The following is a 27,821-nucleotide window of genomic DNA, read 5'->3' as shown; positions in this document are numbered from 1 at the left end:
ATTATTACTCACTGTCACGGTTGATATTAAGTTGTAATTATCCAATCGAGCGAAATTGGTTTTTACCTTGGAAATTTCGCGACGTTTGCGTAATTGGCTATTAAGGATTTTCCTGCTAAAGATCCCAGGAAGACGTGACTGATAGCACACAAAAAAATTACGCGGAGGTGTGAAAGACCGGCAATTGACTTTTCAAATTGTCACTTACAACATCTTACAGAATTACAAAAAAAACGTCAACGGAGCGTTTCTCGGAAAAGTCATGTCCTGGGAGACCGGAGAAATTCGGATCAATGAAAATTAAATTAAATCGAGTCCCGTTCTTGGGCCAAAAATAACCTCTCTGTTGTTTACATCGAAACTAATCCTCAGACATCATTTCAAAGCTTTGACGATCCGTACTTCTTTCAAGCTAACATCTCTTCAAAACTAGTCGCAATCGGAAATCAAAAGTTTTTCACACAAGTTGAAGCTTTCGCTTCGAATAAACATTGAACGTAGATTTATAATCTGATCGTTCCGATGTAGGCAGGTCCGGATTAAGGGCCGTAAAGTTTAATGAAATCTAAAAAATTCCACTTGGAGTGTTTAACCTTAGATTAATAGTAAACAAAGAACCGTCAAAGGTGATATTTCAAAGAGAGTAGTAAAAACGGTTTATTGCGACTGCGGAGACCTCGGTTAAATTAAAAACGCGAAAAATATTTACAACGTTCTCCGGTATGTGCGATCTCTCGAGAAATCAACTGCGGATTCCAGTGTTAAGGGTAAACGTATGACGTCGGTTTGTCGTCATCAAATCGGTTTTTTCCCTCTACGGTGTATTCTATTACATGAACCTTGGATCAAGTTTATTGTTTGTAGTGAATTTTTCCCGCTTTCCATTATAAAAGCGACTTTCTCCGTAATTAAACCTTGGATCAAAGAAAGACGTTTCACTTTCGTCTCTAACTTCGAGATCCTGTTTAGAAATTGCTAAAACATTCTGTCGTTAATCAAATTCTGTTTGGATCAAAACAGGATCCTCCTCCTTGATCGAGGAAATTGCTCGATCCCACGTAATGATGCCCATCATTACATAACCAGGAGGTAAGTCGTCTCTCCTTTTACGCAGCGCAAATATTTGCAGCGTTAAAGGAGGTCGATTTGCTTTTTCAACGTAGATAACCTCAAATATTTACCCCAAATTTCGATGATTGTGGGTGTGTTTGATACGGTTATAATCTTTCATAAATACTATCTACCTAAATTTAATCTAGACGTTATCAGAGACGTCATTGTTGTTTTTGTACTCAACGCAAATGTAATCCCAAATTCGCTGATTGACAACTAATGAGGTTAATAATATAGAAATAAGGTCGCGATGAAAGGTTTGTCCCCAATATGATCTTCGTTAGTGCGGAAGAAAAATGCGAGCGTTCTTGACATCGAGATATTGTCGATGGCATTGTAGATGATTCAGCTTTTGGCGAATTGACGTAGATTTCTTTGAAAATGGAAATCAATCGCAGGAAGTCAAATTTGAAAGTAACATGGCGGTTAACCGAGTTCGATTGTTTGTTTTTTCCGTCGACCACGAAGGCTTTAACAACTCGCCCAATGTTCAGACAGTTTGGAGCTTCTAATGGATTCGATTATTCAAATCCCGTTCTGAGGGTGTGGTGTGAGGGAGGAAAGTGACGTCAAGACGATTGAAAAGGGAACGAATTAATTGTATTCATCGAAATTATTGCACGCGCATTGACATTGACAAGGTGTTAATAAGCTCGCCTGATATTTCCTTCATTCTCCGCGATTGAAAGAATTACGTAAGAGATGCTAAAAGAGCGGTTGTCTCCCCCTTTTGTTTACTTCCGTATTTGAGACGTTCAACAGATTTTTATTCAAAATGTGGAGCACAATAAGGAAATGGAAGACATAACAGACGCAATGGGAGCAAAACATTTATCTGCTTCTGGATTTCGTGATGTTTTCACACAGCACATGATTGAACGTAACTGTTTGATTTGTGATTTAAAATTATAAAACTGCGAAATTTAACAAGTGTAAAATGTACACGGGGAAAGGTGTAGTAAAACTAGTGAGTAAACGGGGCAAAAATTAACAAGCTCGTGCTGAAAATTACTATTGTACTGTTAAATCAACTTTCTGACATGAAACTATGTACCACGTTTTGGTGTGGCATGGCAATAAAAACCACCTACACTGTATATGCAAATGTCGAATTAACCAAAGTATCAATCTTACCAAACTGTGTCAACGTTTGCCAAAAGTAGGGGAATTACGTTCTTAACTAGTTTTAACTAACTTTTAAAGCCGGACTACAGAAGTTACATTAAATCTTTAATTTTGATTAAAAACGTTTTTGGAGACATGTATGTTAAATAGACCGCAAAACGGCGTTTGGCGGCATAGGTCTCCAAAAAAGAAAATGGTTAGTTTTATTGTTTAACGGTTGGTATCAGATTGTCATCAATAGACATAGTCGCTAGTCGAGCAATCTGGCAGCATAAAAGTCACTAGACTAATTTTTTTTTCTTAATTTTCAAATTTTGTTGGCCCAAAAAGTAGTGTGGATCACAAGTCCGAAGATGCCTTTGGAAGTCTGAGTGAAATTGCGATTTCAGTCAGATTTCCAAAATAGCATTTTCCGGCCTTGTGATCCAAATAACCATTATTTCAATTAAATTATTGTGTAAACCCACCTTAAATATCTTAGGTAATTTTTAAATAACTTTAACTTTAACTAATATTAACAAAACTATAATAAGAGTTTTTACTTATTTTTAACCAATTTTCAAAATCTTAATTAGTTTTAACGAACCTTAACTAACAAACTTTCAGTAACTTTCAAAACCTTTTATAATTTTTAATTAACTTTCTAAAAAAATGGTGAAAATAGGTTTTTAAACCAATTAACTTTAAAATCTGTTTTTCTTTTTAATATTTTTTTAGAAAATTAAAATTTTTAAACTATTTTAAATAATTTTCTAAAGAACTGGTTAAAAAGTGTAAAAATTTCTCAAAATCAGTAAAAGATCAGTAAAGACTTTTAGATAGTTTTTTAATTGGTTAAAAATAGCTATAGCTTTGAATAATGTTAAAAAAATTGTGTAAATTTCTTAAAATTAGAGAAAAATACTTATAGATTTAATTACTTTTTTTTTTTTAATTTGTTAAAAATTGCATTTTTTTAATCTTATGTAGTGAAAAATAGTTAAAGATGTGGTTTACTCTTCTTCTTTTTGTTAGATTTTTTGTCAGTTGGACTCTTCTCCTTGCGCTTGTGTATCAATTGGATTCATCTGTTAGATTAGATGCAATTTTGTGGAGTGAAATCCTCTCTAAGAAAGTCAGTTTCGTATCAAAAAAAAACTGATTAATTGAACAATTAGCACAGGTACTCAAATGAAAGTAAACGTTTTAAAAAACTTTTTTTTCGTGGCGTTCAAATCAGCTTCGATTCGAATAACACCAAATATTTGGCTGCAAACTATGGCTATTGGTAAAATCAATGTTCCCAATCGAGATGGTTCCTCGACCCTCTCCGCTTGTTAGCCCAATAGCGCAAATATTTGTCCGATATTCCCAAAACATTTCGTATGAACTCCTATATTGACTCTATAATGTTGTTCCACCACAAATGTACACATTCTTGCGTTTCAGAAGTGAGCTCGAAATCCGGTGTTGTGTTCTTTGTTTGAACGCATTTTCCAGAAAGCCGCAATTCATCACGGTCGTTTAAAAATACTACTTTTATCCAATAATAAAAATATCGAGGCGTGGTTTAGAGGCGATAATAGACAGACTACAATCTTTTCGGGAGTTTACGAAATTCTTCTGGATTTTATGTCCGCCAAGGTCTGGTTAATGTTGAATGTTTTGATGTAGAGCCGACCGACCTGCGTTGAACTTTTTCGAAATAGTCGTCGATAATATCATCGATCATAAACGCGAACGTTGCTGACGTAGCTTCTTTCCCTCGGGGAACTATTAGACAACACTTCCTCAATTTTGCGAAAATTTCGATCAAGGCTGGTTCACCCTCAACTGTTTATTTTTTCCGTTAAGGAAAGTCGTAACAATAAATTTCGTGTCGTTGTAATTGCTAGCCATCTATTATCCGAGTTGTGACGTCACCCATAAACTGACAATATCAATTTTTAAGCGATCGTTTTATTTTTATAACAAGGTTTGTAGGAAGCGACCCCTTTACAATATTTAAACTCTTTTATTTTCGGAAAAAACAAAACGCCAGATGTTTGCAAAGTCCTAAATCTATTCGTACAAGTGCCAAAAAACAAATCACTCGAAAAACAATTGACAGAACCCCAAATTGTCAATTATCGTCTAGCGTAACATTTGCACCTGATAACGACGATCCTGCGATCGAAAAACATAACAGATAGTGACACACATTCGTGAGTCAACAATAGTCCGAACTCTATTGTACGTTTCGTTATAATCGGAAAACGTAGTAGGCGGCGCGAGCGAATGTATTTAAGAAAACGCGCTTAATGGTCGGTTTCAGTCGCGACTTAGCGCAAGCCGTGAGTAGTTGAGCTTTCGCACATACTAAGTGAGCTTTGTTGTGTGGAACCAAAAGACGACCGGGTGCGTGACCGTGGATTGTTAAGATGTTATCATCGGATGAAAATCCGAAAGCCCGCAGAAAGGGTTTGACGAAGACGCTCTCGCAGGACGAAGCTTTGGTGGTTGATAGAATCCCCCCGGACTCTGATAAACTCTTTGATAACTTACCTTGGATGAACATCATGGCTGATCTCGCCATAACGGCGGCTATTGCCGAAATTAAGGTATGGATACAAAATAAATTAATTTACTTACCGGTCAAAACCAAAAGTTGATGTACGAAATTTCGAGTCAAGTCTTCCGGGTCCTCCGGAACACGTGTTCGTTGCGGATCTTATGGATCATCGATAAATAAATTCTTCGAGTTGATTACCAGACACGCTGCAGAGCCGTGATTTTAAACAAATCTGTCTTATTAGTAATAATTGCTATCGGAACGGGCGTGAAGAAAAAATAAGATAGTAACCTACGTCAATAACACTAGCTGGAGGCATGCATGTCTTCGAGTTGCAAGTTCCACTTAATCGATCGTTTATAAATAAACTTCCACTTTTCAAATCGTTTAATCTCGATAAATAATTTTAATCTCTTCTAGAGCTTACCCGTAATAAACCTATCGACTGGGATTAAAGGAAAACACATTTTTAATGTGTTTCTCTTATTTTCAGCTGGCAACTGACTTCGTTCGCTAATAATGTGGAAACGATAGCAAACAACGACATAAATTAATCACTTTGTTTGCTCCTCGGATTAAATTGGTGAAATGATTACGTAAAAGCATTGTTCTTGTGTTGAGTCGGCTTTAAATTTATTAGGGAGACTCGGAGGCATCGTTGGGTGATCGCGTCTTTTCTCATGTTTGCCCTCGACCAAATCGGACGGGTTTTCATGATGCGTTTATTCGTGGCCCTTGTGGACACTGCGGTGCCCTTAGAAAGAAGCGTCAGTCCTCTTACGATCTCTTTGAAAGCCATTCTAACGAAATTTTTGTTTGCAGTTCAAACGGATGTTGAACAAAGAACTGTCACACTTTTCCGAGTCCAGCAAATCCGGCAACCAAATCTCGGAGTACATCTGTTCAACTTTCCTTGGTAAGTTTCAGATAGGTTTTTATAAAGAGCTCCCCGTTGATTTTGGATTGTTTTTCTAGATAAACAACAAGAGTTGGACATTCCGTCGCTCCGTGTCGATGAAGGTGTCGAACCCCCGACGAAAGGTCCTCAGCGGAAGGAGCAGCGGCCTCGACCACCGCATAGTACTATGTCCCAGATCTCGGGGGTTAACCGGAAGCCTTTGTGTCACACCAATTCGTTTACTGGCGAACGTTTGCCATTGCACGGGGTGGAAACGCCGTGTGAAGAAGAGCTCGGTAAATCTTTGGCCGAGGTAGACCGATGGGGTATCGACATATTCCGAATTGGTGAACTGAGCAACGGACGACCCCTCACTTGCGTGGCTTATACGACCTTCACGTCTAGGGAGCTCCTGAAGGCGATGATGATCCCTCCGAAGACGTTCATAACGTTCATGATGACTCTGGAAGATCATTATGTCAAGGACAATCCGTTTCATAATTCGCTCCATGCGGCCGATGTTACACAGAGCACGCACGTGCTGTTGAACACGCCGGCTTTGGAGTCTGTATTCACTCCGTTAGAAGTGACGGCGGCGCTTTTTGCCGCTTGCGTCCACGATGTGGATCATCCTGGACTGACGAACCAATTCTTGATCAATTCTAGTTCGGAGTTGGCGCTAATGTACAATGATGAAAGCGTCTTAGAAAACCACCACTTGGCGGTGGCTTTTAAACTTTTACAAAACGAGGGATGTGATATCTTCATCAACATGACTAAAAAGCAGCGTCAGACTTTTAGAAAGATGGTGATAGACATGGTGTTGAGCACCGACATGTCGAAACACATGAGTCTGCTGGCAGATCTGAAGACGATGGTAGAAACTAAAAAAGTAGCCGGCTCTGGAGTGCTGTTGCTGGACAACTACACCGACCGGATCCAAGTATTAGAAAATTTGGTGCACTGCGCCGACTTAAGTAACCCGACAAAGCCGTTGACGTTGTACAAACGTTGGGTGGAGTTGTTGATGGAGGAGTTCTTCCAACAGGGTGATAAAGAACGCGAGGCGAAGATGGACATCAGTCCGATGTGTGACCGACACTCGGCAACGATCGAAAAGTCGCAAGTCGGCTTCATCGACTACATCGTCCATCCGCTGTGGGAGACGTGGGCCGACTTGGTGCATCCCGACGCCCAAGATATCCTAGATACCCTCGAAGAAAACCGCGACTGGTATCAGAGCGCGATCCCTCCCAGCCCGCCAGCTGATGATGTGCCCGACCAACAACGGCCCGGTATTCGCTTTCAAGTCACCCTCGAAGAGGGAGAAGGCGAAGCCGAGGCGGAAGCTCCGATGTGACGGAGGCTGCTGGGCCTCTGTCGGAAGCTGACCGAGAAGGTGCAGCAGTGGTGGCGCGTACGACAGTAAGACGCTGGCGTCTTCTGTCGGCCACCCCGCGCTGGCGCGGCGTTTGTTATGTTTGCATCGCTTTGACTGAATCTCCGGGCTCGCGCGCAGCCTGTCCCCGCAAGTTCCTGGGAGTGTACATTATGTTTAAGTCATTACTCGTTCTTTCTTTTTAAGTTTATTTTTCTGCCTTTCCACGACCCTCGTCATGCCTTACGTAGGAAGACACCGCCCCTACTGATTATACATCTGTATATATTTCATAATGTCTGTCGGTGTAATACTCAGCCCCATCTATGTATAGGTACTATGTGTCATGTCAGCTATGTTACACAAGTAAAGCTCTCTCCATTTTAACGACTCTTTTTTTTACATCCACCTCTTTATCAACAAATGTTTACTTTTTTTATTTAAAAAAAATTACAAAGATACTTAACACTAACATAAAATTCCGTCGACTAATAATGTCAGTGTCCATCAATTGACGACGTGACGAGTGCGAATTCGTTAGTACATTCCATAAAAAACTAAATAATTAATAAAAAAAATAATATAAAAAATAATGTCATCAAATGGACGGATCAATTGTCACAACAACGAGAATTGAACTAATGATGCAAATTGCTCAGCAGTTCAAGGCGATTCAAGGCCACTTTTTAATGCAATTATCATGGAATATGAACACCAATTTTACACAACTATAAAGACATTAGGTACTACCCACCATGAGATTCAACATTTACAGTATCCATTGCTAAGTAGATTGGAGATTCGCTTAAAGTCATGATGTAGATAACGACAATATGTCGATTTCTAAATCCCTAGCTAAAAATTCTCAAAATGACGCACGCAAAGATGAGAGTTATACCAACAGATTTGCTGATAACGGCAGTGTCGGCTCCAAGGAAACCAAACGTAAAAACTTGAATCACACTTTCAGATTCGAGCCACGGATTGCTGCCGTCGTCGAAGTGCATGGGACATTGGTCACCTAATTATCATCCATAGACAATGCACCGGAAATTTACCAAATCAGAGTACTTACGTTCACGCTCATACTCCTGCATATCGATGGCGACGGCGGCGCCCTCGGTATGGTTCCACGAAGTGACGTCCTGTTTCAAGTCGCAGAAGGGACCAATAGCTGCAAGGAGGCGATATAATTCTCCTGAAACTCGGCGATAATGAAATACCAACCTTGGGACATCAAGATTCGATTCAAGTCGGCTCGTTGGTAAACCCAGCACCGATACTTGGAGTATGGATCGAGAGCGTCGTACGTGATCAAATAAGACTTGAGATTTTCTTTCCAGAAGCCTATGCACTTCATTCTATAATCGGGATCGCTGTAGATGTCAACCGGTCGACCGAGATGATCGACAGACAAGCAGTAATTTTCATCGATCGCTACTTCTTTTTGTTCAGTGTCGCAAACCGAAAAATCGGAAATGTTCTGTTTGCAGTAGGTGTTCGGTCGAGGACTCAAAGTAACACCACCTAATATACTGTAAAACGAAAAGTAAATATTCAAAATGAACAAATCGATGCGATTTTACCGTGTTTCAAAAGGAACCTCCCCCTTTTGTGTAAAATTGAATTTTCCGGCGACTGGACAACGTATCGGAACTGGATTTTTCTTCAAATACAGCTCGTACTTCCATTTTTCTTTGTTCTGGAACTGTACCCACGAACAGACGGTGCTGAAGTCGTCTTTGATCACGGCTATTCCTTTTCTGTAGCGAATTATATTGTGATGTTGAGGAACGAAGTCGAAACAGACGTAGTCCTTTTGACTGAGCAAAAAATAAATGGGAGGGCACCGCTTTTCTATTACCACTTACCACCCATCGACGGTCAATCGGGCCATCATGACCCTCGTGTCCCTTTGTTCTCTACAAACGTAAATGGTCCTTCTGAAACGACCTTCATCGGGATAATATGTTTCAATGATATGAGTCTCATTTATAGCGATATCGGCGTCGATGTTGGCAGTGTTTATCCAATCGCCGGTGAAGTTTTGAGGCAACCTACATCCAGGCTCCACCACCTCACTTTTAACTGGAGAAAAAGAACGTAAAACGTGAATACGTAAAGGTGATAATTACTTGGCCAAATGTGTAACCGCTCAGGGCTCTGCTCCACGGTTTTCAGAGTGTTACACTCCGCCGTTATGGAGACACCAATGTACAAGTCGTCGTCTCGGTTCTTCAGCAAGCAGCGATACTTCTCGTCGTCACGAGACTCTTTCGTGTTGGCTACAGCGAAATAATGGTTCTTACCGACAAACCATGCCCCCAAGCAACTGTACTCAACCACTAAAAAACTCAAGTTAATACAATGAAATTAGTTAAAGAGTGAAAGACTTTAGTACCTCCATCAAATGTCCCCGTCATTCCTTGGCACTTCTTGTACGTAATGTTGAACTTTTGGTTAGATATCAAGAACTGTGACCCCGCAGTTTGACATGACCTGATTTGCGCATCTGGATTGCTACATTCACCAGTAAACTTGAACCTGTTCTGGTAGGCAAAATTCCAGACTCCTTCAAGTGACGACCGGCAGTTAACGGGGATATAATTTTCAGAAAATAATGTAACGATCTGTTGGCTACTATCCAAATTGCGGCAAACACGCTCAACGCTTGCGTCATAGTCAGCGACGTTTATGCAAGGGGCTGTAATGAAAAATGTGAGGACTAACCTTACTCCATTTCAACACTAACTTTCAATCTTCTCAATAACGTTGACGGTCCTGACGATGATTTTAACGCAATAGTAGCACTTGAAACTCTTAAAAACCATGGTGTAGTTCACATGGAACCTGTCGCGGATGTCAACACACTCTCCACGGTCTGTCATCGTTTTATCGTCGATATCCACATGGTTATTGACGTTATTTTCACGGGAAAACCATTTTCCTCGGATTATTACGGGAATGGTGCAGCGAGATTCAACGACCGGAGCTACAGGAAGAAAATAGCAAAAGTTTTGACGTAAACATAACCTCAAAATTTGAATCAAATTTAGTTGGTTTAGATAAGGGTAGACTGATACTTACTGGTTACTGATAAAAGGAATGACGATAACAGGACGGATTGACACAGTAATATCAACATTTTTATCACATTAAGACGATTTCGGAGGGTTAGGGCAGGCACGCCCCAAAAGTACAAGAAAACAGTTGAGAGTTGACTAATCACTTGAAAGTGACGCAAGCACGCAAACAGACACAGTATTGTTGGTTGCCTACAGAGCAGGCGCCCTTAATTTTTTGCTTATTCAATGAATTCAAATCAATGAAAGCCACCACAAAAAATTGTCATTGATACATTCACAGTATTTCTTTGACAAAAGCGTAAGACAAATACTAAAAATTAAATTGGAATTTAGATCCACAAGTTTGGAGAATACACAGCTCAGTAAACATTGATTAAAAGAAAACTTTTTTGTGTTTGTACGGTCTTGTTTATAATGAAGTTTCCAACAATAACTAAATAAATAGCAGCGATACAATCCTTTGAAGTGTCAACTTGTAATAAACTTGCCGACACAAAAACTTTATCTGCTCTAAGACAACATTTCCACAAAGGTGAACTTGTGCACATGATGTATAGTTCCCTCCGTGCACCTGCTTCAATAATAATCGCTAACAAAGCTTGAGCAAGTGCTTAAAACTTCAGATTACCCGTGTGCTTCAACTTACTCGAAAATTGCAGTTTAAGTTCTAATTAAAACGAAGAGGCGTCGTGTCTTTAAGCGTTGTGGTAGATGGGAGATGTTTGGAGATAATCACCTTTTGTCACTTATTCCCCGTTCAAATCAACGTATACAATCTCATTGTTCTCCGTCCTGACGCAATTAAGTCGGAAGTGAATACAACACGTACTCTTATGTACGGGGATGTTTCGCGTTTTTTTTCTCAGAATTTTCCTCTGATTAAACGTGAATTTTCATTACGGTTGACAGTGCAGGAGAGATCAAAGTTTCTTTTCACCTTTGTGCTCACAACCACCCTTCATGTAGACGCTAGAATAACAACCAATTACGAATCGATTAGTTTGCGAGTAAAACTAATTTTTCCCTCGATTTCTATCGAATTGCGTTTTGCCTAAAACCCCCAAATTCCATTAGCGATAATTCATAAGTTCGGAACACGTTATGGATGTCGTGAGGGTTGATAATGGTGTAATAAAACGTCCGAAACAGTGGCAATCACTGTAAACATTTGGGCGATAACGGCGGAAACTACATTTCAGTAATGGGAACCGCGTCACATCGTTGTCACTCATCTCTGAAAAAACACAAAAAAGAGGTTTTTTTCGCCTGATGTTAAATTAAAAGGTGAGTGCGCGTGACGTTAATTTCGTTTTTGACGGCGGCTGGATGGTCTCTCCAACTTGATATTCTCACCCTGAAATCTGAGCAACTGGGGGCGAAAAACAAGAGCTTTAAACGTGCTATGCGGGTGAAATTTTGTGCTCTCAGACGAAGCTAGCAAATTGAAGAGAATTCTATTTGTAAAACAAAATTGTCGAAACACTACTCGAAGATTTCGCCCAGAATTCATTAATAAATGGCGGGTACTACCGTTTCAGAGTTTTCCAAATTTTCATGCCTCTCACTGACAGTTATTACGCTGACTTTCACCTAGTAGTATCGAGTCATTCATAATCATAACACCCCGAAGAATCGTAGTTTAGAGCCACGCCCACTTACCAGTTCCGGAAGGACGACTTAGACGACCTTGAGCGTACGCTCCATGAGGAATTGCAAAAGTGGACGACCTTGAATGAACGTGAGAACTGTTTTTGTAGGTCAACTTCTTGTATTGTAACAAATAGGGTAAAACTAGCAATAATCGGCACCATTAGCAGATTTGTCATCTTCAAAACGCTGTATAAAACTGATTTTTTGTTCTACGCCTGTATGATTGTTGTCATTTTCCTTAGAAAAATTTTAATTTGTTGTAAAAATAATTGTAAACCTCCAGATAATGTTAAAAACTCGTCAGTCTTCAAAATTCACAAGACACAGCATTCAGCTAATAATGGGCACCTTTTTTGCCAATAGTCGGCATCGTTCTTGACTAATAGTTGGCATACACACTAGGAGATTACCAAAATTGCAAAATTGTAAAATTGGTATAATGAATATTTATAATTCTAATAAAAATTATTTATTGAAAAAGTCCCTTTTTCTAGTTTTTTTCTTTCTGGTTCAGAATAGCACGTTTGCTTTCGGCTTTTTTTCTCTCTTAATTTCTTGTCTTTTTCGACTCTTAGACAATTTTCTTTTTCGTTTTCTTTTCAAGATGGATTTTTTGATATTTTGTGCTAGTAACTTTAAGTTGGTTTCAAATATGAAGACATTACTGAGGAGAAATGGATTTTGACAAGATGTTACTTATCGTTTCATCATTCTTTGAAAGAAAAAAGAAGAAAATAGCAAGCAATTTCTTAGCAAACAATTAAAGAAACGTATGATAACCATCGAGTATTTTTTTTCTGTTTTAAAGCGCCAAAGGGCTTCCCAAAAAGTAGGATTACAGTTTGGAAACTTTGGCAGGCTTTTACAATACATTCTTATTTGTTTTCAAAGAAAACATATGGCGGGTTGCATTTCAGTAGCGAGAGTGGCAATTTTGACCAAGAATCGACAGACGCTTTCGTTTTCGGATCCCACTGACAATGACAGAGTAATTTTTTAATTTTGTACCTGAATTATTAACAGGCCGTGAAATTATTATTAAATTAAAACTCGTAGCGACACTTTAAATTAGGGTAAAAGTTCCAATCTAATAATAACGCACACGTGATAAAATTGTTCGTTCAGTAATCAAAACTCTGCGTACATAATGTAAAACTTTGTTATTGCTTCGCAACTTTCCATATAAAGCTAAAATCCCTAACGACGTAAAGCTCTACTTAATAAGATTGAAATTATCTCGAATAATAACGCACTCTCATCTCAACAATTTATTTTTCAGCATCACTGAAACTTTGGAAATAATTTTCTGAGCTCAGAATTTCGATAAAACTTTGGTCGATGTTTTTCATATCCAGTTTATGACAGAAAGATGAAACATTAGCAAATTAAACCCACTGAAACATGAAGTATGCGTCTTTTATCAGAAGGCCAATAACACAAAATGATGTTTTACAACGCGTGCTCCTTTCAGAAAGCCTCCCTTCGCGAACAACACTTTCTATCGAAGCGTGTTGTTCTCTTTTAGAAATATGCAAATGGCTTCCAAAAGAATATGTAATTTAACACGACTATGCAAATGTCTCTTGCACAGTAATACCGCGCTCTTCTATAAAATATGTCTTTATTTTGCCCCATATATGAGGCACGACGACGTCTCGCACAGAATGTAAATTCCGGGTGTCGATTAAAGTAGTCTAGCGTTTGGATGTGTCGCTCCCTTTTAAACGGAGAGAAATTTTTCAGCCGTTAATGTCGAAGAGGTCATCAGCTGAACTTTATGCATGCTCGGGATGTGTCAGCGGAATTCACTTCTTTTGCGAGTTTTATGGTTTTTGCGCTTTCCAGTTCGCTGCGCCAAGGCTGAACTGGGAAAGCCGGATGACTATGACAAAAAAGTTAGTGTAATCTAGACGTGGAATATCCTCTGTTGCAACTACGGGATAAAAATACACAATGTGCTCCTGCAATTGTATAGGTAAATGACATGCAAAATCTCAGTGTACTTTTCTGCAGAAAATAAAGTACAATTTTCTAGGAAAGTCTAAAGGAAATCCTGGTTACGGTAGTTACTGCCTGGAATGAAATTTCTATCTACGAGTTCATACTCTCTGTGTCCACATTGTTCGGGGAAAATTAGAGTCGTTATGCGGCATTAAAATGTTCGTATTTTCCTACACATTATTTCTGGGAGTTGCAGTTTAGTTAGTAGATAATCCTAAGACACGTTACATTGAAAATGTTTATTTGTAAAAATGGTGGATGCGCTGGGTCAATTTTCCTGATCACGACTTTCCAACTTATTCATTCAGCAAAGTTCCGCTCCTTAGAAAAGAATTCAAACTAAATAACCAGCAGTGTGCAATTTCAAAAATTAACGTAATAATTTAACATGTTTTACTCGGCAAACGAACAAAACAAAATTACAAAATTGAACATTGTTTATAACATTTTCGCTAATTCTGCCAGCCACAGCTTTAAAGCGGCAAACCTGTGAACTTATGAACTGCAGTGTGAGTACAAATTTATTGATTCTATTGTGCAGTGTCTCCCATTGACAGAGTTTTCTAAAAATATCCTCCTATTGCGGTTATTATAGTTTGATGTAGTTTTATCCAACTTAAGCCAGCGTATCCAAGTTTTATTTCACAACAGATGTTTAGGATCTCCGCTTCCAGAAAATTCCAGTAATTGGAACAAAAAAACACCTTTCCACATGCTTCGTATTCCTGCTACACATTCCATTCCAGGGTAGGAATTGTCAATTTTTCACCGCCCTTAATTGGTTTTGCCCCGTCACCAATTTATTACGAAAATGAATGGTATACTTACAGTCTTAACTCGTAAATAAATTAAACGTGAAATTATCCGTCCGTTCGCGTCTCGCGTCCCTCGAATATTGTTCATTTGGTGAATTCGCTCGTTCCTCCCTTGTAGAAAACTGTTCTAACTCAATTAGAGGAAGGAAACACGACAGGATCTTATTAAAACAGCGTTAAAATTTCACGTAACTAATGCCCTCAAGTGTACGACATTAGTAGGTTGTAAAATGTTACTTCTAGACTACGACATTTGGTGTGTTAAAAAACAAAGCAAAATCTTACAAATTCAACTGTTTTCGTGTTGTTTATACACCCAAAAAATACCCAAATATCTATCAGACCACCGGAAATTGGGCATACGAGAAAATCGTCGAGAATCGTGGAAAATCAAGCATAATTATCTCAAGTTTCTGATAACGGAGCAAAAGTGCTATTGATGGCCAAAAAATAACTATTAAAGATGACAAACTGAATCAAATTAATAAAATTTATTAAAAATACTCAACGCCGCTATATGTGATTCTAGTCGATAAAACGTGATAGAAACCGATCCTTTCACTAGATTCGCAAATTTGAAATTGACAAAAAGTTGTTACAGCCAAGGTTGTTAAATAAATTGCAATTATCGTTGATACACATCCAGAATTATTATCTAATCAATTCATTAGCGTGCAGATAATTTTGATTAAAATTGCAATTCGCTTTATTCGAAAATAAAACGACTTTGATTAGATTTTTTTTTGTATATGAGTTCTATTCATCATCCCCTATTACTGATTTCCTTTTGGCGCGTTATATCGGGACCATTTTGCATGTAAAATTTTTTTTCCGTTAATAAAGATTGTTATCATTCGTTATTTTCACTTCCTTGACATAGACTACCATCATAATACCAATTTTGCCTGGGTCGTACAAAAATATTTTTTAACGTAAGTAGGGGAAAGGGGGGCATAGTGGGGAACTTAACAATCAATTAATCACGCATCCTAAAATAATAGGAATTTTTTTCACTAAATATCATAGACTAAGTGACACAGTGACTGGATGTTAACAAATAACTACAAAATTTTCCTTTTAAGTAAGCTATGATCGTTTAAATTTAATCGAAATTTGTCTAGGGGAGTCATTTTGGTTTAGCTCAATTAATATTGTTAATTTCCCCTAAAGACAACTTAAGTTCCCAACGTTTCTGAATCCATTAAGAAATAGATAACACTCCAGGGCCTGCGGAAATGTTTTTTTTAATGATTTATTATATTTATAGTAGGCTTAAGTCGTTAAGTCCATTTTAAAATAAAATGAGTTTGTAATAACAAAAACAAAAAGTTTTATTTCAGAATTAAGAAACATTCTACGTATTTTCAGTTCTCAAGTTTTCAATTAAGATTTCTCGACCTCCGTTAAAAAAATTCAAATAGACTTAGCAACTTAACGACTTAAGCCGATGATATTTAACCTCATGTTCATTAATGGTATGTCAGTCTAAATTATGTGATTTTGTTAATGCATATTATTACAGGCGGCTACAATCAAAGTCGAAGGGCTAGAAAGTTTCCAACAAAAACGAAATATCGAAGAGCGAAAGGGGCATGTTTTAAGCATCATTCACTTCATTCTTATAACAAGCCTGCCCAATAACTTCCAAAGTCTGTTCTAGCGAAGTAGGCCATGAGTACGCGATGAGTACATATGCCAGCGCCACTTTCGACGATTTGTTGAAACACGGTTTATGAAATTTAATTTTATATTCTTGGTTAGAAACTGTTTACGCGATAAGAATAAAATATTTTTTTTACGGAAATTTAGAGTAACCGTTTTCCTTGCATTCCAGGTGCTGAAATTTTTGATGAAATAACGCGACATTCCTTACCAATTCATTGGGCAACTATCAAAGTGACGGAAATGTCACCTAAATCACAGAGTTATCACCAGATTTTGATTTTTTATAGGGGAGGAATTAAATTTGGACAGACTTGGTATAAGATAAAGTAGGCGATGGTTTAAAATTAGTTTTTTTCAACTATAGAAAGGAAGCAAGACCAACTAAAAACCGATGCTGGCCAACTAAAATCCAATATCAGGCAATTAGCACCTACTCTACTGGGCTTTGATAATTTGAAATGCACTTAATTCAATTAGGGATAACTATGTACATACAGAATGTCCGGAAAGTCGCGCACCACAGTGATACTGTATCATCGGACAATGCCAAAATCTATGTCTTCAATTTTTCGAGATATGACAAGTTGAAGAGTGAAAGTTTAAGAAAATTAACGATTTTTGTGCAAAAATTTCATGTTCAAATAAACTTGTTGCTAAAAGAACATTTTGCGCAAAGGCAGGATGCAAAAAAAAATCGGAAAAGTCTTGTGAAAATGGTTGAAAATTGTTAACAAGATTTTGAATCAACAATCTCCATCACTGTGGCACATGAAACCATATTTACATTACTCGTTCATGAGCAGACGCAGACTAACGCCAACAATACAACATTTTCGTTGCTATGGCTTTGAATACTGAAAATTTTAATTATTTGGAAAACAGTTCAGCAATGTTGCCATTTTCCTAATATTATTTTGGTCCTACGGCGAAAACAGAGTGTGGATTTTTTTAACATTTTATTTATAATTTTTAGTGATTTTTTTTTGGGTTCTACAAGGTGTTTATAAATGTTTCTAGCATCAAGAGCGGCTCTGGAATTTCTGCCATGTTTCATTTTGCCGCTTTGTTTTCATAGTAAATATAACTATGTAACTACATACACTTAAAATGTCACTTACGTCAACGACGTTACAGTTACGATTTTGTTTTATGATTGAGGTTAACTGCAAATGTCAGTTGAAAAATCTAAACACACATTTGTAAAGAGCGGCAAATTTATTTGACATTTCTTAGCCACCATAGATGCCAGGAACATTTATAAACACCTTGTACACGAACAACAACTAATACCTAACGATATACAGGATGTTTCTGAAATGCATGTACAAAACAGTTCTGCGTCATTTCAGAAGTATGAAATATGAAAAACCAATTTTTAAATGAAAAAGTGATAAGGAAAAATCAACCTCAGTCCACGAACTTTCTACACCACTCGCTAGAAAACGACTCAGTTTTATTTAATCCTAAGCAGCCCATCAAAATCACAATTGAGAATGTCAAAATTGTTTCAAAGAAAAAAAGAAAAATTTTTATAAAAGAAACGATTGTAATGTCAATGTTTGGGTATTTTTGGGATGCATAATAAAGTAATTTTTGAAAGATTTTAGGACTTCTTTTTTGGTTGTTTACTTTCGGAAAACAACTAAACTTTTAGGATTCTGCTCTGGTTTTTAACGCGCCAAACGACCTGGCCCAGAAGTAACATTTCACATCCAACTTACGACTTTGGTACTTTATGTCTTAAGATCAGTTCTTGTGTTTATGCGTATCAGTGAGTCCCAAATGGTTGTGATTCTCGGTCGACTAAGCTCGGCGGTCCTGCGATCGTGCGACTGGATGAGCTTTCTACGCTAACTGCGATCGATTCAGCCTTCCCAGGCCTAGTGCGGCCCTTCAGATGCTGCATTTGTTTCCACTCTGCGTGTAATTGGTAACTACATTGCTCCAGTAACTTGATTTCGGAGTATTCGAACGAGTTGCATGGCAACTTGGACCCGAACAAGACATAAACGATCAAAGTTACCAGACGCCGAAGAAGGAATCTGTGGATAGATGGCGTTTGCCAAAAGAAGACGCTCTATGCGTTGTATGTCATTTTCTCGACTTAATGCAATAATCCGAGCGTAAACGTCTATCCCTGATGTGCTTAAAGCTCGCGTACTTGTCGGGACACGAATTTAACACAAACTTTATTATTAGTCTCAGTGGCGCGACCGCAGGGGGCTCTTAAATCTAGAAATGTATGCAAGTTTTCACATGTATTAATAGTAAATTGCTTCTTAATGTCTATAACGGGAGAATTATTACTTTACATCCCCAATCTAAGGTGGAGATCTAATACCAAAACTATCACTCCTCTGGGAGTTTTCCACGATTTTTACTCCCCATTTATGAAATTTGAGGCCCAATCATTTTCGAATAATAAGCCATTTAGTTTAATAGACAGTCTAATGATCATTTTACGCTCGGAAACCTCCAACTAGCAGGTGAGCTAAGAAATCCCCAATGAAAATCTTCCCGCTTTAATAAACATGTTGAAAGAAACCTTGTCGTGGCCCCCATCGTGCACCCGCCGCTGATTAACCCTCGTAACGCTGCTAATTTCTCCCCATCGTGTTATAACTTGCGAAAGCCGTCAGGAACATTTCTAATAATTATTTTTTATGGTTCCACAGGATACATCCGAAGTTGGACAGTTATGTGTGAAGTTTGTTAAGTCCATTGTGTGAAAAATAACAGTTTGCCAATCGTGCCAACTTAATTGCAACTTCAGGCCTTTAACCTAAGGTCGGGGGGTTGGCTGTGTAACAGATATCTAAATATTTTAGTGCGGAGGTAAATAAATACATAAATTTGCGTCGGTAATGTGAACCCAAACTGAAACGTTGTATATTCATGGAACGGGAGCAAATTTTAGATATAATTTGATACTTTCTCGGTGATCGAAGAACATGTCATTTCGACGCCACCGATGTCCCGTGAAATATAAGAGTCAGTTTGTTCGATTGTGTTGGAGGCACGGAAAGCAATTTTATTTTATGTCGAAAACACCTGCCCATGGCTAATTCAAGACGGGGGAGCTTGAGGAAGAGCCATTTGTTTCTTGAGATGACAGTTTCAAACTAGGTGCAATTACAAAAAGGATTTTACTAAACTAAGATCATTTTCCCTTTTCGCTTGCATGTATGTACTTCAAATTTTCTTCAAAATCCTATTAATATTCACCCAATTCCAATGCAATATTCCTATCGAGGATGCGTCGCGAATTCATCCCGATATCCCTCGGGAAATAGGAAAACTGGAAGAACCTCCCATTAGCATGAGATACATCGGCGTTTTTCACGCGGCCACGTTTTCCCCTGTGCGAAAATCGCGTAAGACGTTCGCATTTGTTTTCATTTTTGCCAGTTTCCCTGCCCTCCCATTCATCATAATGTTTGTCTAGCGTGTTTCGGTCCAATTTGGAAGATTTTTAATGGTCGGATGTTATCGACGCCATCCGCGACTGTCGTAATCGTAATTTATTATGCGCAGTGACAAATGGACTTTTTACCACAACTAATGATGTAGAATTGCAGTGAAAATGGCGACGGTCATTGTTTTGTTGGTATGAAGTTAGGATTGATTTCGGATTAGACTTTTTCTTGGGTTTCGTGTTATGTTGCTTTTTAGCGATGTGACTGATTGGATGATTTATGGTGGAAACGACGGCATCATTAATCTACAGTAAAAACTCCATCGGCGATGATTGCCCTAATTTATTATTTTCCTTCTGCAGAAACTGAAATTTGTACATTGGAGGTTGGAAATAAATAAAACACTTCGAAAAGACTACTTTTTTCCTATTTTGACTGTACGAAAATAACCGCAAATCTCTCTTTGTGGCTAATTCATGAACTTGTCCACCCTCGCTTCGCCCCCGCTGAAAACTCGATTCAACCCACATCTTTATGTTTTATTTAGCCATCGGCACCTTTTCCCCACTAACCGGAATTTCCATACGTAGCGAACTCGCTATAATTTCGCAATTTTTCTCTGTAACTTCAACCCCCGATACGATCGATAAACCAATTAGTGGCGGAACGGATTGAAAGCGTACACGGGAACAAAATGTGTCACAAGAGTGTTACTTATTATCTGATTTTATGATCCTAACCCCCGGAGCACCGATATTCCGGGTGCGTCCGGATTTATAAACTCACCCGAAGTTGTGTTTCGAAAACTTTTCCCAGTCCCGATATCTTTACGGTGGATTTTCTAAGGAAACATCCAAGTTTCAATTTGGCGAAATGGGCTGTCATTAATACACTCGTGAACATGGAAGCTGAATTAAGTCCAAGCTGGGCGATTTCTCGTTCATGACGGCTTCTTTGAGAGTTTTGTTTTCAGCGATAAGTTGCATTATTAACCAATAAACACCCTCGTGCGAGGCCGCCGCGTCTCCGCAAGTAATTCCCGCAATTTAAGTTGATTCATCAGTCCAGCGATAATAAATCGAGCCTTGAACTACTAAAAGAAGTGACGGGAGAGTTGTTAATGTGCGGTTCAAAATTTGTACACATTGGGCAACAAAAATAGATACATCATCAGCGCCTAGCCACGAAAATATTTTTCTAAATGACCGAAATAGACGTTGCGAACACGCCACGTAATAAACACCGCCTCGATTGAAATGATAAGCTTGGCGGCGACAACGCCAAGTTTATTTTCGAAGAAAGAAGGATTTTCCAACTTGGCGTGATGACCAACCTTTGATTAGCCGAGAGACAAAAATGAAGGAAAGCTTCAGCAGCGCTAAGTTTACTTTCGAGGAAAACCGTGTTCTTTCAGTCGAAACACCTTGGCGTGATGATGAACCGTAACGTCTGAATATATTATACAAGATGAATTTATCACTCTCTCTAAATTTACGGGCGTTCGAAATTTCGCTCTGTTAAAAAATAATTTATTGACTGGGGGCGGAGGATGATATACTGTTGGACAGAAATTCTCCAAAATGGCGAATCTTTTTCTCCTAACTTTCTCTGTTTATACGAGGCAAAACGAATAAATGTGTAAAATAAACACAAAGCTTTCTCGCCATTTAAATTCGGATATGCCTAGAAGCGCCAGGACCAGGTCCCTTGACTCAAAGGAGTATTCGAGTGTTCTCGACATGAGGGTGGTTCTTCGTGACAGCTTATGATTGCCAACCATGCATAATCTATGGCTCTCTCAGTGGACTCTTCAAGACTCTCAAGTCGCCATCCATCATAACGCCCAAGACGTTAATTATTACAGAAGAGATTAGCAATCAGAAGAGTAGATTGTTGTTTGCATGCTTCAGAATATTGAAATTTTAATGTTTCGTTAAAATCACTGATTAAAAGTAATTTTATTAATTACAAGAGGATAAACACTGGATTTAGGGCGAGTACGGATTAACTAATCAAACATGTATCCGTTATAAATAAAAACTGGAGCTTCAACCAACTCCAGGTTGTATGTAATTCGAATATTTAAAGCCCTTCATCCCAATTTCGGTTCTCTGAAGACAAATCTGTCGTACGATCCCATGTCGGTCAGTCTCTTATTTGCATAATAAACGCGCTCTAAATTCCCGAGTCCTGGAATAATATTTCCGGAACCTCGCAATCTACGACATAATAAAATTCCTTACATTCACATCGCCCTAATTATTAAAAGTCCTTGTCCCTTTTTTATTATTTTCGCAAGGAAATGTTTTAATAATCATTCACTCCGTCACTTCCGAGAATTTTAATTGAATTCGTTCGCGAAAACATCCCAAAATGATCACATTAATTTGGCAATTGATTCGGAATGTTCACGAGACCATAAAACGGCATTTATAACATCATAAAAAGTAATCTGTCAGCGTTGGTGAAGATTTTTTCAAGCCGCTTATGTTTTCAAAATAGATAATGCGGAATTAGTGAATGCAGGCAAAAAGGATTCGCGAGGGAAGACAGTCCTTTAGTCCTAAAATAGCCAGTGAATAATATATGGTTTTCAGAGACTGTCATCGTGCTTTAAGATGTGCTGCGGTTAAGAACGAGTGGAGCTTTGCAAGCTCAGGTTAAATATTTAAGAAGACGAAAGCTCCGAGGGCACTTCTCGCTCCAACCGCTTTACACAAAGTCATAACGTTTATTTCAATAAATGACGAAAAATCCACGTGGTGCAATTACGTTGGAAGTTTGAAGGATCGCATTTCCCCGATAAAAAAACCATAATCGCCTTAATTGAAGTTTGATGAGCAGAAGCGCGTCTAGGGCAATAGTTTCTCGCTTAAATTGCGCAAACGCTTAAAGCCTAAGCTCATTAAAAACGAGTTTAATATGCAAATTGCCGGAGCGAGATGTAGCGCTATAAGTGATTCGGAAATAAAATTTTCAATGAAGGGAAAAGGGACAAGAGACACCTAAATTCGCTCTGAAATACGAAATAATTAATGGCCGAAGCTCCACTTTAAACAAAATGTTCCCGTGTTGACGCTGCTATAATTACGACTTAACCTACCGCCTACGGAAAACAAACAATCAATCCAAGGCTTCTTCTCCCATTTTGGAAAAGTTGGAAACTTCAACGAGTGTAATCGTCTTGATGAATTATAAAGATCAACGGACGGAATAATTTTCGTTTTAACGATAAGTGGGTTCAATTAATTTCGCTAGGAATTAGAGAGCACAAGTCGCTGAATTTAACGAAAATTATGAGCTTGCACAACTAAAGCTCCTTAACTCTGACTCATCCGCTCAAATAACGCGGAAAAACTGTCAATGCTGACAAAGTTGGAAATGGAACAATTTTACTGCATTCCGCCACACATCATTAAAGCAAGAATTAGATAAACTTCGTTACAGCTTGCGTTTGACGTCCTCTATTCGTGCAATTTTATGAAAATAGGTTGTTATAAATACAAATTATGAGTTGCTATAATTACGCTAGTGTCTTCGATCTAGAGAATTTTGAATATTTAATCCACGGTTTTGGACCGGAGCCAATGGCACATGTTACAAATTACAAAACAAAAATATCATTGTTGCTATTATTACTCAATAGAGGCGATAAATAATCACAACAAAAACAGACAAGGTCTCGCTAAAAGTAGCTCAAAAACCACTCACGACTATTTCAGTCAGATATTAGATAGCAAACGAAAAAAAAATTTAAAACTAAATCTGCCCAACTGGAAAACTAAATTGGCACCCTCTCAAGCCAATCCGTTCAATCTCTTCCTTTAAAAGCTCCGTTTTGTCCGAATTCCCAGCAACATCCCGGTCATGAACTTGAAATCGATGCCGAAGCCCTAAAGGTCTATTTCCCTTAACTCTTTATAAACATCCGAATTCCTTAGAGCCTTCCTTCAAACTCCTTTACCGCAGTGCTTTTCCTCCAATTAAAAACAATCCAACTATTCCTGCTCGGGCCCGCAAAATTCGTATCTCTGCAATGCAGATTTTATTTATGACCGAGATCTGATCCGGGAAATAGTTGAGCTCTTCCGACGACTGGCGCAAGAAAATGACAGATTTCCTCGTCACTTAATATTTATATTTCGCGAGAGAATTCTAAATTAAGTCGCGAGTGTGAAAAGTGTGTTTTTCCAGAGGCGCGGGAAAATTCCCGGCGAAACTATGTAGCGAAAAAGTTGTTGAAGCGTGTAGCTATTTCATAATTACGAAAACGTACATAGTTTAGTCTCTGTTTCATTTCAAACTCTGTTGTAGACAATCCGGAAGTATGATAATTATTAGCTTTCCCTCATATTTCGCGTAATAAATTAAGGCTTCCACCAACCGATGGATGTGTTTACGAGCAGCGAGTGCACAGTGTCGGCAATAAATCGCAAAAGCGACCAAGTTAACTGCCATAAACTTGAAAATCCACCCTAGACCACCTAAATCTCATTAACTCAAAACAATCACTCTAATCAAACATTGAATAACTGAAAGCTTCGCAAAAAAATATAATCACGGGGGCGAAAGTAAATGTAGTCGTGAAAGGTGAAGAAGGCGAAGAGATGCGTCATTTTGTCATGTTGGTATTAACGTATTTTCTTGAGCAAACAAATTTTTATCGTGTAAGCCACCAGACACCTTCCAGCAATTTGTTTGAAATATGGAAGCAGATTTGTTACTGGTTGAAACTGTAAAGTTACGGTTTAAAAAACGAGGACTGCGGCGGCGGTTAATTCGTTTAAGGGTGGAATTCGTTATTCTGTTGGAAATTGAGTCCGAAAGGGTAATATTTTGACGCAGGTGGAGGACAGGTGAAATTGATGTCGGCGGGAGGAAATATTCCAGCAATTTTTATGGAACTTGGCATTAGAAAATGGACGAAATCTTCACAGCTAAAGTGTCAAAGGTCTTGAGGGTCTTAAAGTTTTGTTTTTATTTTTGTAGTAGCAGCTTTGAAACGTAGATATAAAATTCTAGAACATTCTATTTTTATTGTTACTACTTCTCGGTTAGTTTCTAAGTGGTTAATGGTAGTTTCGGGAGATAAAAGGATTTTTCTTTGAAGTAACACCAATCGGTAATGCAGCTAAGTTGAAATTAGTTAGATAATGCTAATGTAAGCTAAACAAAACCGACCAAAGAAACGAAACAAAATGGATAATAAAAAGAAACTAAAATACCATTTTTGTGGGAAAATTGAATGAGCTATTAAAGTTTGAATGTGAAAATGCATAATGTAAAGCACTAATTTTTAACTTATTTTAGAGACTAGAGTTCCTAAATTTTTTAAACTACATCCGTTCGCTTTATTATGTAATAAAGAAAATCTACTTTAAAGCTCGTCTTAAATTGCATGAAAATCTCAGTTCGTTTTATTTGTTATAGTCGAATGCATTCCGGTTTTGTTTCAAAATAAGTAAGTCCGTTTGAAGTAACAAAACAATCAGAACTAGTCCAATTAAATTTAAACTAACAACTAATTAGATGAAGTAAATATCTTAAATTAATAACGACGTTCGTACCTACAGTGTCCCAATGAAAATACGAAAATACATGTTGCACGTTGCACATAACTATAAGCTATTGTGATGAAATTCCTCCGAAATGAGCCCGCAAAGTAGTGCCAATCCCTCTAAAACACATCACCCTTCCCACGAAGCACCTGCGCCATAAAACAAAGCCAATTTGCCGCCATCAACTCTTAAACCGCTCCGTTTGCAACAATGTCACCATCTGCTATTTTCCCCGTGAAATACAATTAAAAATCAAAAATTTTTCACCCCTGGCAAAAATCCCAACACAAGAAGTTCCTGCCGGTGTCAGTTATTAATGTCGCTTCTGTTCGAACTTTTTGTCGTTTTTGGCTGTCCTTTCTGCCATTTGTCAATTTCCAGGGTTGGACTCGGGCGCTGCTATTAACGGAAGACCCAACTGGGTCAAGTTACGCTTGTTTTCAAGAGCTTAACTGTTATTGCCGCTTTAATAAATAAGACGGAACGATGCACTTGAACGAATTACATCCACGGAGGACTTGTAAGAGAACGTGGGGCTTTAAAATATTCGTGTGGGACGTGTGAGTTGAAATCCAAGATGTGCGGAAGATTTAAAGCTTGTACATACGTAAAGCGTAATTAGAGGTGGAAAGCAGACATAATAAAGTTTCATTAGAGCCTCCACATTTATGATTAGTATAAATAGAGACAATTTTGTTTCATATTCTCCGGAGGTACGGCGTTTGAGATTTATTTGAGCGTTGAAGGTTTCGTTAAAGAAACGACGCAAGCTAATAGTTTTAAATGGTTTCCAATTTAGAAGTTTAAAATTCTTTATGCTAACATTGATTTCAATACAACTTTCTTCGATCCTCCAGAATTATTGTTATTTCGACATGTCAAAGTAGATTGGTTTTCCTTTTATCCCGCGGACGTGTGAAAAGTTGCAGTGCGTTTGCAGTGAAATCAATTTAGCCACTTTTCTGCACTTCAGGTAATGAAGAAACTTTTCAAGCCTTCCACAAATTCTGTAATTTCCGTCGTCAGCATCGACAATAAGCAAAAAGTAGAAATAACGTATTGTAATAAAAACCGCGTCATCCCCGCAGAAACTGCCGTCAGCATCCCCCGGAAATCGGATTTTCGGTTGTGATGTGTCTCCTGCTCCAATTTTGAGCCGTGTCTTTGATCGTGTTAATAGCGCTTCGTTGCAACACAAACACCCATTTAATGAGAGAGACAATTAGCTGCAACTTGTCGCCTGGTTCAAATAACTGGAATTGAAGACAAGCTGTAAATATTTGTCGACGAGATTAAGCGTAAATCCGTTTCTACCTTGACTAATTTTCTATAATTATTTTTGCATTATTTATTCTAATCAACATCAAAGAAAACCGTCGCGTCGTGTCGAAAAATTGCGTTTCCTGCGTCCCCTGGCTGTCAAACCTTTCCTGCAACGTTTTATCGACTAGTATGAGTTCGTCGAGTGATCTGCTTTTCACTAACAGATTACAAATTATGAGTGACAGGTGAATAGTCGGATTGTGATATCTACACAAACCGTTTTATACCGGTGAAACAACGACCCACTTTGTGTTGATATCATGACGCTAAATAAAGCTCCACTGTGATTCCGACGTTGCATATTTCATGTTTTAATAAATGTTTAATGAGTCTCTGAACGGCGTTCGAACAAGGCGCCCACAATTAGGACACTTGACTCTACGTAAAAATCGTTACGAACCGTCTTTGCTTTAAAAACCGCGCAATGCATGTGCCGAAAGCTCCACTTAATATATTGCTAATGGAACCACGTTCAGCTCCGGAAGATTGAAGCTTTGGGGGGCAAAGGGACTTAAGACGGTAGCGGTTGCAGAGCGGAATTCTAATGAAGCTGTCGTGGGTCTATCTGTTCACGGGAACATTCCATCAGATATGCGGAGGTCCATTGCCAAATTTCAAGTTGACCCAGAAAGTTTTTTCAATAATTTATGTGAGCCTGCAAAGCCGGAGGGTGTTAAATGTATAAACGAGCGAAATTTGGATCTCCTGGGGGGTTTGCAGGGAGAATAAATCAAACTTTTTCATGTCGATTGTGATGGGAAACAACGTCGACAAGAGTTTTCAACTTGTACAGTATTAAGATGTAAAAATCTCGTAGAAGGTTTTTCATATTTCTGCCCCTTTCATCTTTTCATCCTCGATTTTAAACCGATTCCTCTTGTGCGTTCGTTAAAAGCACATAAACCGTGAATGTATCTCGTCGACAAGCCATAAAATGATCTCGGAATCTTTGACGTCCGAAAGATACTGAACGAAATTTCTTGTGCGATATTTTCGCCGCTGATTACTTCCACAAGATTAAATCGTAAAAGGCACAAGGCGGATGTTTATCCTGGTAGAAATCAACGTGGCTGATTGGCGGATGCACGCCACTTCCGGTCTTGTACCTCCAATATTGCCAATTTTTACACTTTTAAAATCACGCACTTAAAACATAATTTCGGATAAGGCAGAACAAAGGATTTCATTCCGGCTTTTAGAATCTCGAAGCGCCATCTACAATGTAGATGAGGAGCTGAAAAGACCGTGAAGAGTTGGTGCATT

The 27,821-nt window shown here is 38.4% G+C and overlaps 2 protein-coding genes across 6 annotated transcripts in view; one reads left to right on the top strand and one right to left on the bottom strand.

Annotated features, from left to right (window-relative positions):
- Nucleotides 1-7,127, top strand: part of LOC148167944 (3',5'-cyclic-AMP phosphodiesterase-like) — a 42,050-nt gene extending 34,923 nt beyond the window's left edge. For all 5 annotated transcript variants that reach the window (XM_088044870.1, XM_088044871.1, XM_088044869.1 and 2 more), the window contains 2 exons: nt 5,591-5,684; nt 5,744-7,127. In XM_088044870.1, coding sequence (XP_087900996.1) covers nt 5,591-5,684; nt 5,744-7,026 — 1,377 coding nt within the window. In that variant the 3' untranslated portion in view covers nt 7,027-7,127. The remainder of the gene's footprint in view (nt 1-5,590; nt 5,685-5,743) is intronic.
- Nucleotides 7,128-7,456: 329 nt separating this feature from the next.
- On the bottom strand, nt 7,457-10,316 carry udt (protein undicht). Its single transcript, XM_088044874.1, has 9 exons — nt 10,132-10,316; nt 9,797-10,036; nt 9,446-9,748; nt 9,180-9,389; nt 8,916-9,132; nt 8,631-8,867; nt 8,272-8,579; nt 8,120-8,218; nt 7,457-8,065 (listed from the first exon to the last, which is right to left on the bottom strand). The coding sequence occupies exons 1-9, from the start codon at nt 10,187-10,189 to the stop codon at nt 7,896-7,898; spliced, it is 1,842 nt and encodes a 613-aa protein (XP_087901000.1). The 5' UTR covers nt 10,190-10,316; the 3' UTR covers nt 7,457-7,895.
- Between the last annotated feature and the right edge of the window lie 17,505 nt (nt 10,317-27,821).

This window comes from Gnatocerus cornutus, chromosome 9 (assembly GCF_029298725.1).
Source record: "Gnatocerus cornutus isolate USDA-ARS CGAHR chromosome 9, icGnaCorn1.1, whole genome shotgun sequence".
Classification (NCBI taxonomy): domain Eukaryota; kingdom Metazoa; phylum Arthropoda; class Insecta; order Coleoptera; family Tenebrionidae; genus Gnatocerus; species Gnatocerus cornutus.
Note: the sequence above shows the minus strand (reverse complement) of the source record. Positions and strands in the feature narration are given on the sequence as shown.

Bases quoted from the DNA above. Each gene is read 5' to 3' on its own strand.
- udt (XM_088044874.1), bottom strand. From the start codon at position 10,189: ATGTTGATATTACTGTGTCAATCCGTCCTGTTATCGTCATTCCTTTTA. The intron at 8,219-8,271 runs GTTGGTATTTCA...GCCTCCTTGCAG, and splicing joins TCGAATCTTGATGTCCCAAG to CTATTGGTCCCTTCTGCGAC. The intron at 8,066-8,119 runs GTAAGTACTCTG...GATGATAATTAG, and splicing joins GCAGGAGTATGAGCGTGAAC to GTGACCAATGTCCCATGCAC.